This window comes from Drosophila novamexicana, unplaced genomic scaffold (assembly GCF_003285875.2).
Source record: "Drosophila novamexicana strain 15010-1031.04,08,12 unplaced genomic scaffold, DnovRS2.1 tig00000564-arrow-pilon, whole genome shotgun sequence".
In the NCBI taxonomy this organism is placed as follows: domain Eukaryota; kingdom Metazoa; phylum Arthropoda; class Insecta; order Diptera; family Drosophilidae; genus Drosophila; species Drosophila novamexicana.
The window spans coordinates 3,220,584-3,235,199 of NW_020824810.1; the positions used below are offsets into that span (position 1 = coordinate 3,220,584).

Below are 14,616 nucleotides of genomic sequence, written 5' to 3' on the forward strand. Positions count from 1 at the left end.
GACCCTCGCTGGCGAACCAGTTGGCCATTTGTATGCTGCTTGGGCATATGGCTTAAAGTTTTCTGTTAGTTTTTATTGCAATTGTGACATTGTTGTCATTCTGTATGTTGCAGAACATTGAATTCCGTTTGCGCAAAATGGAGGAATCATCGGAGCAAATACTGTCGCACCTGGGCGTCATACATCGCTTCATGTCCGCACATACCGCTGGCAACGAGGAGCTGCGCGGCTCCGTGATGAACATTCCGGGTGAAATGCATCGCATGCGCACCATCTCCATGTCCGACAATGAGGGGGGCAGCGGCAGCGGAGGAGGCGGCGGAGGAGGCGGCGGAGGAGGAGGAGGCGGAATCGTTACATCGTTGGGTCTGGGACCCACGCTTACTTTAAATTCGCTGCAGGTGCGTTGCGGTTAAATGAATGTGTTTTATTTCACCTTTAACCTGTTGTTGGTTCTATCTTTTCCCACCGAAGGTGAACAATCGACGTCGCTTCAATCGTTCGCTGACCGAGGTGCGACCGGATGCGTACATCTTGGATGAGGGCACACACTTTGAGGTGGTGCCGCTGCCCGAGGAGCCCGACGAGGTGGTCAAGTCGCGTGAGGCGCTCAACGAGCAGGTGGTGCGCAAGGCCTCGATGCAATCGGAACCCGACTCCGATATATATTTGCCATTGTCGCAGCGCCCGTCCACCTGTGAGACGGTCAAGCGTACGCCGTATGTGACAGTGCGCCAGGATACGGGCGCCAGCACCGAGAGCAAGGATACCCTAACGCCAATGGGCACCATGGATGACGATCAGACGCTTGTCGGCGGCGACAATTCCGATGATGCGGCCCCGGACATGAACTTTGAGGGTAATGCGAATTGCCTTAAGCAAACGCCTGGCAACTAATCCACTTCCGCTTACGCTTACGCTTACGCTTCCACGTTACGTAACGTTACGTAACGTTACTTTTTCACTACTGTTTCTTCCGTTTTGAGTTCTGTTTCTGTGTTTCTGTTCCGCCAGCCTGTGTATCAATAACAACAAAACCAATATTCTTCCCGCCTTCTTCGCATACAGCTGCCAGGCATCGGGCGCTGCGCCAGCGCACCGTCTCGCTCTGTCGCCGCAACTCGGAGACGTATTCGCTAACCGCCGCGGACATCAATCGCTCGCACATCAGCCTCAATCAGCTGACGTCACTCTCACGCCGCCAGCTGAGCCTCACCCAGTCCGAGCCGGACAGCGACAAGGACGTGCCCCCAGTGCCACAGACGGGTATGTTTCCCGTAGACTTAGACAATAAGCGTTAGACTAGTGCAGCAGCTGCAAGTAAATGCGCTCCGAAATTCTGCTAACCAAAACCCAACTCATGGCAAGCCCTAACCCCAAACCTAACTACACCTTAAACTTAATCCGACCAAAGCAAGCTACCAAATTGGCCACATATTTAGCTGTAACCAGGCCATATAATGATAATATTGTTGTTGTTGATGTTCTTGTTGATGTCGTAGTACATATACAGTGAAAGCTCTCTAGCGCGGACTGACAGTTTATCTTCATATATATTTTATAAATATTATATAGTACGTATCAATAGTAGTCCGATTTTAATATGGACTTGGGCATAACTTCGCATACAATTCGTAAATTGGGATGCAATATTTTATGACAAACAAAAAAGTTATTTTGCTTTTAATATCCTTGCCGAGAAACAGACAGACGGACGGACAGACATGGCAATAACGATTCGGCTGTTGATCCTGATCCTGATCGGAGATGTCTCTTTCTATGCGTTACACATATCACGACAAAATTATAATACCCTTTGCAGGGTATAAAACAAATATATATAAAAAACTCATTGCATATATAATATGTCCCTTTCTATTGGGAAGGGACTACAAATTGCAGCCTCCGCATGGAAACTGTTCGTTAGTAGAGCTTTCACTGTACTCGCCTCTCGTTTACTCTCGCCACACACTCTTTCTTTCTCTTTCTCTCTCTCTCTCTAATTTGATCTCTGACGCATTCTCAACCTAACCTCGAACTCTAGGTAAATCAGTTTTGCATGCGAAACCCTCCAGAAATATATTGCTGAAACTGCACAGTGAATATACATCCATAACGGACGAACTGGAGAACGTCTGCCATTTGATTGCCTCGCCGACCGTCTCGCTGCAGAGCAACAAAGGTAAGTTGGCGTTGCTCCCATCCCCATCCCCAACCACCACCTATCCAACCGTATCTGATTGGCCGTACCATCGAATTAAAAGCGGAATCTGAATCTGAAACTCCAAATTGTAATCTGTGTATAGCTAACCGGGCGTATGCGTAATTATCATTTGCCTTGTGCTTGCCGCCAAATCAAACCAAACCAAACCAAAACGCCTGCGCCTGCCTTCATTCTTTATTCCTCTGTCTGCCGCCAAATAATTCTTATAATTCGAATATTCACAGCCTCCTTGGATCGGCCCAAGACGGAAATGTCGCGCGCCGAGGCCGCTGCGCTGCAGGAGAAGAAGCATCTAAAGGAATGCGAAGAGAACGATTATAGGATACTGGAGGGTCTCTTCGAGGCACGCGGCTCCATCGATGCGAGCGTGCAGGCCTATGAGGTAAGTCCTACGCTCAGTTCCCGCTCAGACCATGCTCATTATTAACTCTGCCAACCTCTACAGATTGGTGTCTCTGTGGACTACAGCCATCGCTATCCGCTGCGCCGGGAGACGGCCATTGAGCTGTCGCCCTCTAAGCCCGCCGCCGAGGGTGGACCAATTGGCGGAGCCACAGCCGGCGATAGCAGCGATACCAGCGGCGCAGGCAGCAGTCATCATGCGGCGAACAGCGGCTTTCAGCTGAAGCACGAGCGGCCCTGGCAGCGCAACTCGTCCATGGAGCAGCAGGCCTACCAGTCGCCGCTGGTGCCAACGCGTGCCACCAGCGATTTTCTGAATGCGCCGTACGACAGCAGCGGGCGTCTGTTTAAGAAGTCCAGCGAAAGCTTGCAGAAGAACTCCAGCACGGACACGGACTACTCGGCGCATCCGTATCGATTCATCAAGCAGAGCTCAAATGAGACGAACACCTCGCTAACTGGCTCCTACAACGTGGACACGCCCTCGTTGACGGCGGAGCCATCCCTGGATGCCGGCGATTCGCAATCGGCAACGGGCATTAGCATGAGCGTTGGCCCTGCTGGTGGCGCTGCGACGGCGCGTTACCAGCCAAAGCGCACCGCGTCCGTTGGCGCTGCCGATGGCAGACGCTTGCGCGACGATAGCTCCAGTTCCCTGGATTTGAGCGTGGCGCCAGTAATGACGCAGGCAGCGCCAGCAGTGCCAACGCGTACCATGCAGCTGAAGAAACAGTTTAGCATGGACCAGGGCAAGCCGCTAGCGCCGCAGATGAGCACCGAACCGGGCGCAGCGGAGGCAGCGGCTGGTGCCGGAATCTCGACAGCTGCAGTTGCCGGCGTTGCGTTGCCCGCGCAGGTTGGCGCCAAACTGATTTCAACGCTGAAGCCGCCCTACCCCAGCAAGCTGGGCATGAATGTTCTCAAGGAGAGCAGTTCCAGCACAGAGGAGTCGCGAGACGGCGAACCCACGACCTCCACGACTTCCTCCTCCGCCAAGAGCAGCAATGTGGGGCTGTCCATTCCACAGATAAGCACACACCTGGTGCAGGACGAGATTGCCAAGCTGTCCTCGAACATCAAGAGCAGCACCGAATCGGAAAAGGATCCGCCGTATAACGAGACAATGTGTTAACCACCTATGTAAATATATAGATATATATATATACATGTTATATGTGTGTGTATGTATGTGTATGTATGTGTACTCGTTAATGTTGCCTAGCGTAGGACATTGATAAATGTATCTGTATCTGCATCTGTATATGTATATGTATCTGTAAGCGTAACTGTATCTGTTAGTTGTACGAGTATGTGAATCCACCTTGTGCTCAAAAGCGTTGGTAGTCAACGAAAAAAACAATTATAATATTGCGGTTTATTCCATACGAATATATATATATTTATATATCCGATTCATGTCGAAAGATAGAGCGCATATCAAATATATATATATATGTATTTACGATCGCCCTGGTGGAATGCAACGCAATTTAAATTTTTGACAATACATAGCACACAGATTCGTCTGTATTTTTATAAAATGTATTTATTTACAAGTTGTCCGTTTTTATTGTTGTTATTTAATATACAAAAAAAAAAAACAAGGAACAGCAAAGAGAAATATTAACAAAAAAAACAAACAAATCAAAATGCATGCATTTCACATCTGTTTTTACCACTCTTCAGCATACATAAATGTCGTATACTCTATCTAACTGTTATCAAGTAAAACAATATGTTTACAATGTCTAGTTATAGTTCCAGAAACATATGAAATGTAACTTGCAATTTCACATATCCTACAACAAACTACAAACTTATCAAAAAAGCAAACACTAAAACTAAAACTCAAAAATCTATATAGTTATTAAACTTAGAGCAAAACTTATTGTACTTACGCTTTGCCTATATAAGTATCTGTACTGTTATGTATGTAAACGTGTTGATTATGCAACTAATTAGTATATATTAACTGCTTGTATCTGTATGTGTGCTAATATTTAGTTAGTTAGTCCATTTTACTTATTTATATGTGTGTGTGTGCGCGCAACTGTGTGTATGTTTAGCTAAATAGTCTAGTGAAAAACAATTTGTATATACATACTGCATAGAAAGATATTTTTTCAAAAACAAAACCAACCCAACCAAAACATGTTAACCTTTTCCTTCGTGTTAAATGCGTTGTTCATTATTAGTTGGTAACCTTAATGCATTTTATTAGTGTTAAAAAAATGAAAACAATGTACTTATTGATTTTAAGAAAATAAATTGAATTATGCATCCATACATCTCACTCTTTGATCGAAATGGTAAAACAAATACTGATGCTTTTTCTTTCAGCCGGTGCCCAGCAAAAGCTACATCACCATCGATGGTAACTAGTTGTCCCATTATCCTTGGTTATACCATACCATTGATATAGTCCTGGTGAACCTAAAGGACCCAATTCCCAGTATGCCCGCAATCGGGCTTTATTTAGCAGAGATATCACGTTTATTTTTTTTAAATAAATGACTGTTATGCTATGGTTCTATGCTTCTCCACGACTTAACCCTCCCTTTTTGACCGCAATCGGGCTTTATTTGGCCGAGATATGACCATTTAAATTTTTTCCAAAAAATTCGTGTGGTTGTGGACATACAAGTAACGCAAAGCATTGCATACTTTCGTGCTGACCAGATAAAAATTTTGAGCCTATAAGAGTAGCTGATCTGCTGCATACTTTTGGGCCGCCCATAAAAACACCCATTCACAATAAACACGCTGCAGCGACATTGATTATTAAATATTAAAATGCAAAAAACTCGGCTAAATACAGCCCGTTTTCGGAATGATATGCCTCTTTCTACTCGTACTGATCCCGACCATCGATTGCCACCCAAAAATCCGCATTCCAAGAGATCACCCAAAATGACCAAAAGATACAGTTTTTTTTGCATATATGAAGTTCCTAGTTTAAACTGGCCTTGATCACGAGTCGAACGTGACCAATCTTCTCAAGATCGGACTTTATTTAGCCAAGATACGGCCATTTAAAAAAAGCGAAAATATGCCGTTATAATTTTGAAGATTTTTCGTTTTTTTGCGATAATTCGGCTAATAATTGTCCGATTTTGGAAAGTTAGGCCTTTTTAATCTCGTACTGGTCTCTGCTATCGACTGGCATATCACGTTTTTTTCGAAAAATTTCGATTCTATGGACCTCCGCGAGTAACCCCTCCCAATCTGCCCTCTATCGGGCTTTATTTGGCCGAGATATGACCATTTAAAGTTTTCCAAAAAAATCCGTGTGGTTGTGCACAAAGAACTAAAGCAAAGCATTGCATACTTGGAGATATGACGTTTCAAGCGACATATCTCCAACGCTCTAACGCTCTAAAAAAATCTTGGAGATATGACGTTTTAAGCGACATATCTCCAATGCTCCAAAACGACGACGGAGTTATGTCGTTTTGAAGCGACATACCTCCAACGCTCTAAAAAAAATCTTGGAGATATGACGTTTCCAAACGACATAACTCCGCCGTTGATCATGCCGAAATTATGTCGTTTTGAAGCGACATATCTCCAACGCTCTAAAAAAAATCTTGGAGATATGACGTTTCCAAACGACATATCTCCAATGCTCCAAAACGACGACGGAGTTATGTCGTTTTGAAGCGACATACCTCCAACGCTCTAAAAAAAATCTTGGAGATATGACGTTTCCAAACGACATAACTCCGCCGTTGATCATGCCGAAATTATGTCGTTTTGAAGCGACATATCTCCAACGCTCTAAAAAAAATCTTGGAGATATGACGTTTCCAAACGACATATCTCCAATGCTCCAAAACGACGACGGAGTTATGTCGTTTTGAAGCGACATACCTCCAACGCTCTAAAAAAAATCTTGGAGATATGACGTTTCCAAACGACATAACTCCGCCGTTGATCATGGCGAAATTATGTCGTTTTGAAGCGACATAGCTCCGCCGCTCTAAAAAAAATCTTGGAGATATGACGTTTCCAAACGACATATCTCCAATGCTCCAAAACGACGACGGAGTTATGTCGTTTTGAAGCGACATACCTCCAACGCTCTAAAAAAAATCTTGGAGATATGACGTTTCCAAACGACATAACTCCGCCGTTGATCATGGCGAAATTATGTCGTTTTGAAGCGACATAGCTCCGCCGCTCTAAAAACTTCATACGTCCGCGCGGAGATATGACGTTTCCAATCATGGCGATTGACTACCGATTGCCATCCGCACTCTAATTGATCAAAAAAATACGTTTTTCTTCGAAAAATTACTTTTCTGAAAACTGATGGCATTCTGTTGTATGGACCTCTGCGACTTAACCCTCCCAATCAAAAAACTCTTGTTTGTATAACTTAGGGGCAAAAATTTATTTAATACTTTTCTCACTTACATTTAAACTAGGATGAATTATTGCGTACAATATATTTAGTGTTGTGTGTGTTTTGCCTTCTCTCTACATGTTTGTGAGTTTATTTTTTACATTGTATACAAAAATTGAAGTCTTTTATCGAAGCCATCGAAGCTTAAAAACTAAACAAATATGTTTATTATCAATATTTTATAAATATTTACAAATAATGGCAATATGGCTTGACTCGGCGCACCTAGCGCAGCTCTACATAAATAACATTTCATTTCAAGCTATTATCAAAAATTCCAACAAAATCCACAAGAACATTTGATGCTTCGCGGCCTACAAGTTACACTAGGTTTTAGTTATAAATATATATCCATATACATATATATATTTATATATATAGCTTTCTTCTTGAAGAACACATTTCTAACTGTAGATCTGTTAAACTGTTGATCCACTTATCCAGTTCGTTTATCCTTTTCGCTTTTTTGGTATTGGCCAACTGTTCAGTTGGAATCGATGTTTTCTTCTTTTTTAGAATGTGATGTACTTGTCTATAGCTTAGCAACGAGGATCACAATATTGAGCTTAGTTATTGCCACTGTTAAGGTTCTCCGCCTCGGGCTCCACGGGGCCCTGATTCGCCAGAATGGCCATCTCGTCCTTCTCCTTACGTTTAAAGAAGCCCGCCTGCAAGAAGAAGAGAATGCGTTGTTCATCAATCATCGTTTGCATGCGATTTTTGTGGTACTCACCTTGTACATGGCATACGTGATGGCTGCCAGCAGTAGAAGACCACCGAGTACGGCCAAAATAATAGCCCAGATGGGCAAGCTGGATTCTAGATGCTTTGATATGACATTCGGTTCAATTTTGCGTCGAATGGACAGCGAGCTGCCTGTGGGATCGCCCTCCTTGCGCACATTCAGATCGATGAGGACGACAAAGAACTCCCATGGATCGATTAGGATGGCGTTCACCTCGTTCAAATCGATGCTGTAGCGCAAGTTCAGATTGATTGGCTTCTCCGGCTTGAAATTGTAGACGCGCATCACGGCGCGCAAACAGACGGTCATCTCGGGATCCCGACAATTGAACACAATGGTGCGATTCACCGGCAGCTTGTCCTTGAAGTCTTCGCTGAGCAGATCGTGCGCCTTAAAGTTCACGATTCGCTCGTATTGCTCCCGACTGGCAGTCAAGGCTTTGAGATCGCGTCGCTTGCGCGTCATGGATGCCGTGGCCACAGCATCCGAGTCCAATACCTGCCAGCTTTCCTGCAACACATGCTCGCTGCTGACCTCATAGTGCTGCCCATTCTGATTGACCACCACGCGCTCCGTGTGCTGGCCACTGCGCGTTGTCGAGATCTCAATGGGATTCATAATTATCTGCGTGTTATTCTGGTCAAGCAGCTCAATGGACACCAGCTGGGAGTCGTATGTGGCCTGCATGCTCAGATTGCCCACATTGATGATGGGCAACGTGGCCGTTGAGCCGGCGATCTTGTAGGCAACGGGTATATGGAAGACCAGCTCGAGGCCATCCACAGTGCTGGGGCCATTGCTCTTGATCTCATAGTTGTTGACCACCAGCGCGGAGTTCTTATAGTGCTCCAAGTCGATTGCTGCATTGCTCTGGCCGCTGTAAAAATCAATAGGATTGGGATGAGCACACATATTAAACGAGTTGCATCACGACTTACCCGGAGGCATCAATTTCCGTGTACTCCTTGAGCGCAATCAGCGTGTTCAGCTTATTGTCGTGGAGATTTTGCTCCAGGCCCGTGCTGAATACCTCGGCGCTGATGGTCAGGGCGCTGCCCGTCAGGCTGCTCACATCGAAGCTAATCGTGATGCTGTCCCTGTCGCCCTTGCCCAAGGGTCGTCCATGGTTCAGATCGCAGACCATAACCGCCTCGCTGACCCTGCAATTGCCCGGGATTTGGGCGAAATTCAAGCGACTCGAGCTGGTCACATTCAGCTGCGGCAAGTAGGCTGTCTCTCCCTCGTTGGTCACCTCGTAGTTCAGGCGCAGCGTCTTGTCGCTGCCCAGTATATAGCTGGAGCTGTACGGATAAAAAATGAATCATTATAACTTCAGTTTTGTTTTTGTCAAAAGTTATTTCTCTAAGTTACCTCACATCCTTGGCGCTCAGCTTCAGATCGGCAATGCACACGTCGGTGGCACAGCCCGTGCTGAAGATGATCTTCTCAGTGTAGACCTTGGCATCCTCGGGATCCACAGCTACACAAGTCTCACAGAATTCTGTAGGGAATCAAATTGAGAGAAAATATCAGTTAATGTAATGAGTTAAGCCTCCCTCTCGTTTCACATACCTTCCGAGTCTGGCACCTTCTTGGTCAGCTCGTAGTGCATCTTTAATTCGATGGGCTGGAATATATCCTTCTCGCTGTAGCGCACCTCGCAGTCGAAGACGCGACACTGCTGCGTGGTGCCCGCCGTGGCATTGAAGCTCAGCTCGCTGGAATGCGTTTGGGTGAATGTCGCGCGCTTCAGCTGGGCATCGATCACAATCCGTATGGCCATCTCCTGCTGCTGGGCCGAGCTCAACTTGGCCGTCGTCGAGAGTCCGTAGCAGGCCGTGATTTGCACTCGGTTCTGCTCCGGCTTGATCTCGCGATTCTGCGAACGGACGCTAGCCAAGAGCTTGACCACCGGATATGCGCGATACAGGAACACGGCCTCCGCATTGGGCGCGCCCACAGCGAAGTCGTTAAAGCCATTCGCATCGATGTCCGAGCCCCGGGACAGACCATGCCCGAACATGTGCTGGCCGTACTTGGACGGCTGCTGCTGCGGCGAGTCCAAGCGCTGGCTGGGCTGTGACCGCAGACCCTGCTCGGCACCCAGATATATAAACACGGAGCCATTGCCGGCAAACGGTGCACCGACAGCAATGTCTGTAAACGGAGAGGACATTAGTGAAATGAAAGATTCGAATATATGTTAACGGGAAGGATCGACTCCTTCCTTCCGTTGACAAACGAAAACGAGTTTTCCTGTATTTTAAAGATATCGTTTATGTTTTACTGATATTTGGTAAATTCTGCTTGAAGAAATTTTAAATAAATTGAAGAGATTAAATTATCGGAATATTAGATATGGTCCGATCCGACCGACTCAGACATATGTGCTGCCGCGCAAAAATAAATACGCCAAGTTTAAAGCAAATCTGAGAGATATGGCTATATATATATATATACAAGTATATACAGGCGTTACACATTTTGCCATAGAATAAAAATACCTATACCAAGGGTATACATATACAATACTACTTTATGCGTAAGTGTTTCTATTTAATTGCTGCGTGGTGTATTCGCTTTACTTATCTATATGGAATAGAATAGCAGTAGCAGGTACTTCATGCTCAGGGCCACGCCCCTGTGGGCAGAGGGGCACAGATTGCGAAAATATTGCAAATATATTTACATTGTAAGCACAGGAGCCGTAAATTGGAGAAGAGGGAGGGGAACTGGGACAAAGGTGGGCAACTTACCGTTGTAGCCGTCGTGATTAATGTCGCCCAGCCTGGTCAGCGTGGTGCCGAAACGTGCCTTGGCCGTGATGGGCAGCGGACAGGGCAGCAGATTAACCTCGAAATTAAACTGGAATCGATAGCAACAAAATTAGTCAGCAACAGGAAGAAGAAGCAGAGAGGCTTACTCACCCGTCCCTTGTTGAGGAAGACATAAATGGCGCCATTATCGTGCGACTCCTCGAGGGAATGCTGCGGCGCCGAGATGATCACATCGGTGAGATTGTCCCCGTTGAGATCCTCGGCGAGCACCGCATAGCCAAAGTATTCGCCAAACTGTTCGCCGCGAAAGACATGATACTTCTCGATGGTCTTGCCGCGCACATCGTAGATGTAGCCCTCGCCGGACTGTTCGTTGGCCTGCGGCGCGGTGGCCACGTAGAGCAGCCTCTTCAGATCGGTGCTGTCGAAGTGGCCGGAGCCGACGGCATAGCCGAAATACGAGTCGTCCGGCTGGCCCCAGCGATCCGGATTGGGTATGTCCGTCTCGTAGGTGACTTCCGGCGCGTACTCCAAATAGTCGCCGCTGCCACGGATCTGGCGTCGCTTCTGGCTGCTCGTGTCGCGGCGACTTGCGGAGGGATCATCCACAAGGGAAACCTTGCGATAGCGTATGACCGAGCCGCGCCACGTGAAGATGCCCGGCGCACCGATGAGGAACTGCTCGTTGTCATCCGAGACATGGGCGCTGAGTCCCTGCTCGGCCAATATATAGAAGTAATATCTGTGATCGTTGTTCTCCTTCACCTGGTCGTCCTTCAGCCGCAACGGCGAGATCTTAGTCACATTCTGCGGTTGATCGGCGAGCGTATCGGCCACCCAGTAGCATATGCCGTGCATATGATAATCCTTTGACGATGGCGCTATAAATCTGGGCGCGCACACCAACAGCTTATCCTCGTCCCGCGTCCCGCCGTCCATGGAGCCACCCAGCCACTGATAGTCGCGACGCTCCGAGTCCCATGTGTACTCGTTGTTCTCCGTGTTCCGATTGCCATGGCCATCGAACACATATGGACTGCAGGTGCCGTTAAGCAGGGAGCACTTGTAGATGGCGCCCGTCTCGTTGACCGCGCGCTGCGCCTCCAGCGTTGACTGGGCCTGCGGTGCGCCCACAATTACGCTATAAGAGAGTAGAGGCAGGAGGCGGAGAGCATCATTAGCAGCAGGCATAAACCTCAGTATCAATTGAGACCAATTGCCCAGACCTAGTCATTCGCTCAGCAATTGGAATTTGTTAAATACAGCTATGAGTTCTCAATACATTCAATTCTGCACAAACATAGGCTGTTCTTTATTTGCCATTGGACATGCTTTTCGAAACGGTGACCAATCTGATAAAGACTCGTTATTATCAGCGAGCATAGCTGGCGTATACTTGATAAACGACAATTCATTTATCGCTTGAAATTGAGAAATGGGTGTGGGAAACGGGCCATACCCAAGGCAACATCATTCAACTGCTTGAGGAATTCTAAGGAATACCTTGACTTGAAGTTAAGCTGGGATAAAGGAGCTATAAATTGGACCTCTTAGCTCCAGCTGGAGGCCATTCAAAATTAACATTTGTTTACATTAGTATATAAGCTAAACAAAAACTATAAATAATTAGAATAAATAATGTACTTTGACTTAAATATATATATGTAATTAATGCTAGCATTTCTTTCTGAAGTCTTGGCAACTGCTGTCAGCTTTAATTGGCATTTTTGCCATAATGCTAGACCACTTAACAAACACACACACACACACACGCCTGCACACAATGCCACATACAGGTAATCTTATCAAAGAAAATCGACTAAAAGCAAAGCTGATAAACAGTACAACAAATTGGCATTGACTAACTTTTTAGCTAGAAAACACAAAGAACAGAACACTCAATAGCCAGAAATTGAATATGCCTCATTGAGTAATATATATATATAAGAATGTATATACCCATAGCTATATCTGGCCGGAAGGGTATCAGCGTACGTGCAATGTGAATGCTTTAATATTTGCATAACCTCAGCTTTTCGTTTGGACAGAGAAAAATAAAAGGTGTTTCGGCCCATGTTTGATATACCCCGCCCCACAGCTCTAATAGAAACGACATAGAGTCCATATTTCGTAAAATTCGCTCAAATTGAGCTGAAAAATGCCGTGAATAAGAAATTCCAAGCCTCAATAGAAATGAAAATGTTCTCTCGAATAGAGTAATCGATTTTTATCGTAAGGAATTCGTATTCGGCATGAGAATGTCGCAGTTCCGTTAAATAATTTCGAACTAGGTAGGATATTTCTCTGAGTGTACTGGAGTTGGGTGAACTTCTGCCCCACCCCACCTGGCAGACCTTGTCGATTGATAGCAGCAACAAATATGACTTCATCATTTGCACAACTTAATAAGTTGTGTTTCATTTTTCTCTTTTTCATTCAGTTTTTTTTTTTGTGTGGGCCCCAACACACTTCATCTGGCCCCGCTCCCCCCGCCGATTCAATTTCGATTTCGATGAATCATCGAAAACTCCAACCTGTTTGCCCTAACGGACGCCTAGAGCGAACGAGCGTGCGAGCGAGCGAGCGAGAGAAGACGCGCCCCGAGCTTTAAGTTTCGAATCGGATCGGATCTTGCGGAACGGCACACTTACCCGTGCGGTCGCAGAGAGATGCTATAACCGAAATATGACGCACGCACTTTCGGCATCGCCGTGGCGAACTGTGGATCTCTGATCTGTTTGTTGGGGCGCGGGGACAAGTTGTAGGCGCAGGCGCTGCCAGCAAGGCAGACGGCCAGCAGCGACAGGAGCAAGCGAACTTGCCGGGCCATGTTCACGGCGTTTTTTTTTTTTTAAATAAATAATAAATCAATTAACTGAGGTAAGGCCGTTACACTATCAATTCTGATTATGTATTATCACAAATGTCAAACGGCGACAAGCACGCGCAACGCACGACGTGGTGCAACAAACAATTGCAAATGTTTTGCCGCTCGCGACCGTCTCGAGCCAATGTCTGGACTCAACTGAAAAGCTGCGCGCGCTCTCTTCGACATGCAGCCGCAGCGGACAGGTAACTTTTTGAGAGTGCGCAGCGCTGCTCGAATTTACGCTCTCTCTCGCTCTCTCTCTGTCTTGCTCGCTTTTCCACTCAAAACGTGAGCAGCTTACTCACTTTACCGTTGTTTGCAGTCGGCTGGACGACAGTGGGAGTGAGAAGTGTGCTTTAAAAAGCTGCGTTTATGTTTATTATCTTATTTCCATATTTGGCTGGAGTCAACTTGTTTGGCCTTCCCGTATAAAATGCAATTTCATAGTGTACTGAAAGCAACAACAACAACAACAACAACAACAGTTACACAGTTAACAGCTGAATGCAGCTAGCTGAGCGTAGCTGATAACAAAACAGATTCAAAATAAACTAAATTAAACCGGTTAATCAGCTTTTATAAATAACTGAAAGAAAAAAAACCAAATATTAACTTTAAGCAGAAACTTTTTTTTATTGCCACTGGAACTCAGATTATAATAGGAGCATAAAAACACATCGCAGATAAAAGTCAGAGACTTTTTCGTTCTGTGCATCTAATGCTTAGTCAGCACCAGGGAGGAAGGGGAGGGGAAGGGGGTAGGGGGGTGGTTATGAATCACAATTGTGCATCTATGCAATGCCTAGGCAATCAATTTTTATTTCTTGCCCTTTGTTGCGCGCTCTACAATTGTATATATATATATGTATATGTATGTATGTATGTCCACAAATCGTAATTAAATTGTCAGGTAACAAGCACATGTCACTTAGCTACTTGCTTGAAATTTACAGTATTTACACATTTATGCAAAAACAATCAACAAATATTTGTTGTTACTTAAGCGACAAGCATGAAAACAACAGCATTAAAATCAGCAGCAGCGCACACACATGCATTAGTGTGCTTGTGCGTGTGCGTATGTGTGTGTGTAAGTACTCATTCATTCACGCTTTAACTGTGACCGTCTTTACACCAACGCCAAGTTTTGAGTATTTCCCAAAAAAAAAAAGAGGCTTATGAGTCACTCACTCA

The 14,616-nt window shown here is 45.7% G+C and overlaps 2 protein-coding genes across 13 annotated transcripts in view; one reads left to right on the forward strand and one right to left on the reverse strand.

The window, feature by feature from the left end:
* Window positions 1–3,887, forward strand: part of LOC115762479 (transient receptor potential cation channel trpm) — a 60,563-nt gene extending 56,676 nt beyond the window's left edge. For all 12 annotated transcript variants that reach the window (XM_030704707.1, XM_030704706.1, XM_030704711.1 and 9 more), the window contains 6 exons: window positions 114–401; window positions 475–859; window positions 1,069–1,266; window positions 2,045–2,182; window positions 2,449–2,606; window positions 2,670–3,887. In XM_030704707.1, coding sequence (XP_030560567.1) covers window positions 114–401; window positions 475–859; window positions 1,069–1,266; window positions 2,045–2,182; window positions 2,449–2,606; window positions 2,670–3,758 — 2,256 coding nt within the window. In that variant the 3' untranslated portion in view covers window positions 3,759–3,887. The remainder of the gene's footprint in view (window positions 1–113; window positions 402–474; window positions 860–1,068; window positions 1,267–2,044; window positions 2,183–2,448; window positions 2,607–2,669) is intronic.
* Window positions 3,888–6,994: 3,107 nt separating this feature from the next.
* On the reverse strand, window positions 6,995–13,555 carry LOC115762147 (integrin alpha-PS3). The gene is made up of 8 exons (XM_030704259.1): window positions 13,205–13,555; window positions 10,704–11,694; window positions 10,533–10,641; window positions 9,349–9,933; window positions 9,148–9,277; window positions 8,715–9,077; window positions 7,765–8,653; window positions 6,995–7,699 (listed from the first exon to the last, which is right to left on the reverse strand). Exons 1-8 carry the CDS (start codon window positions 13,381–13,383, stop codon window positions 7,598–7,600), a joined length of 3,348 nt encoding a protein of 1,115 aa, XP_030560119.1. The 5' UTR covers window positions 13,384–13,555; the 3' UTR covers window positions 6,995–7,597.
* Window positions 13,556–14,616: the final 1,061 nt, after the last annotated feature.

Coding starts and splice junctions, on each gene's coding strand:
- LOC115762147 (XM_030704259.1), bottom strand. CDS start 13,383: ATGGCCCGGCAAGTTCGCTTGCTCCTGTCGCTGCTGGCCGTCTGCCTT. Junction 9,278..9,348: donor GAAGGTGCCAGACTCGGAAG/GTATGTGAAACG, acceptor GATTCCCTACAG/AATTCTGTGAGACTTGTGTA. Junction 7,700..7,764: donor TCACGTATGCCATGTACAAG/GTGAGTACCACA, acceptor TTCTTCTTGCAG/GCGGGCTTCTTTAAACGTAA.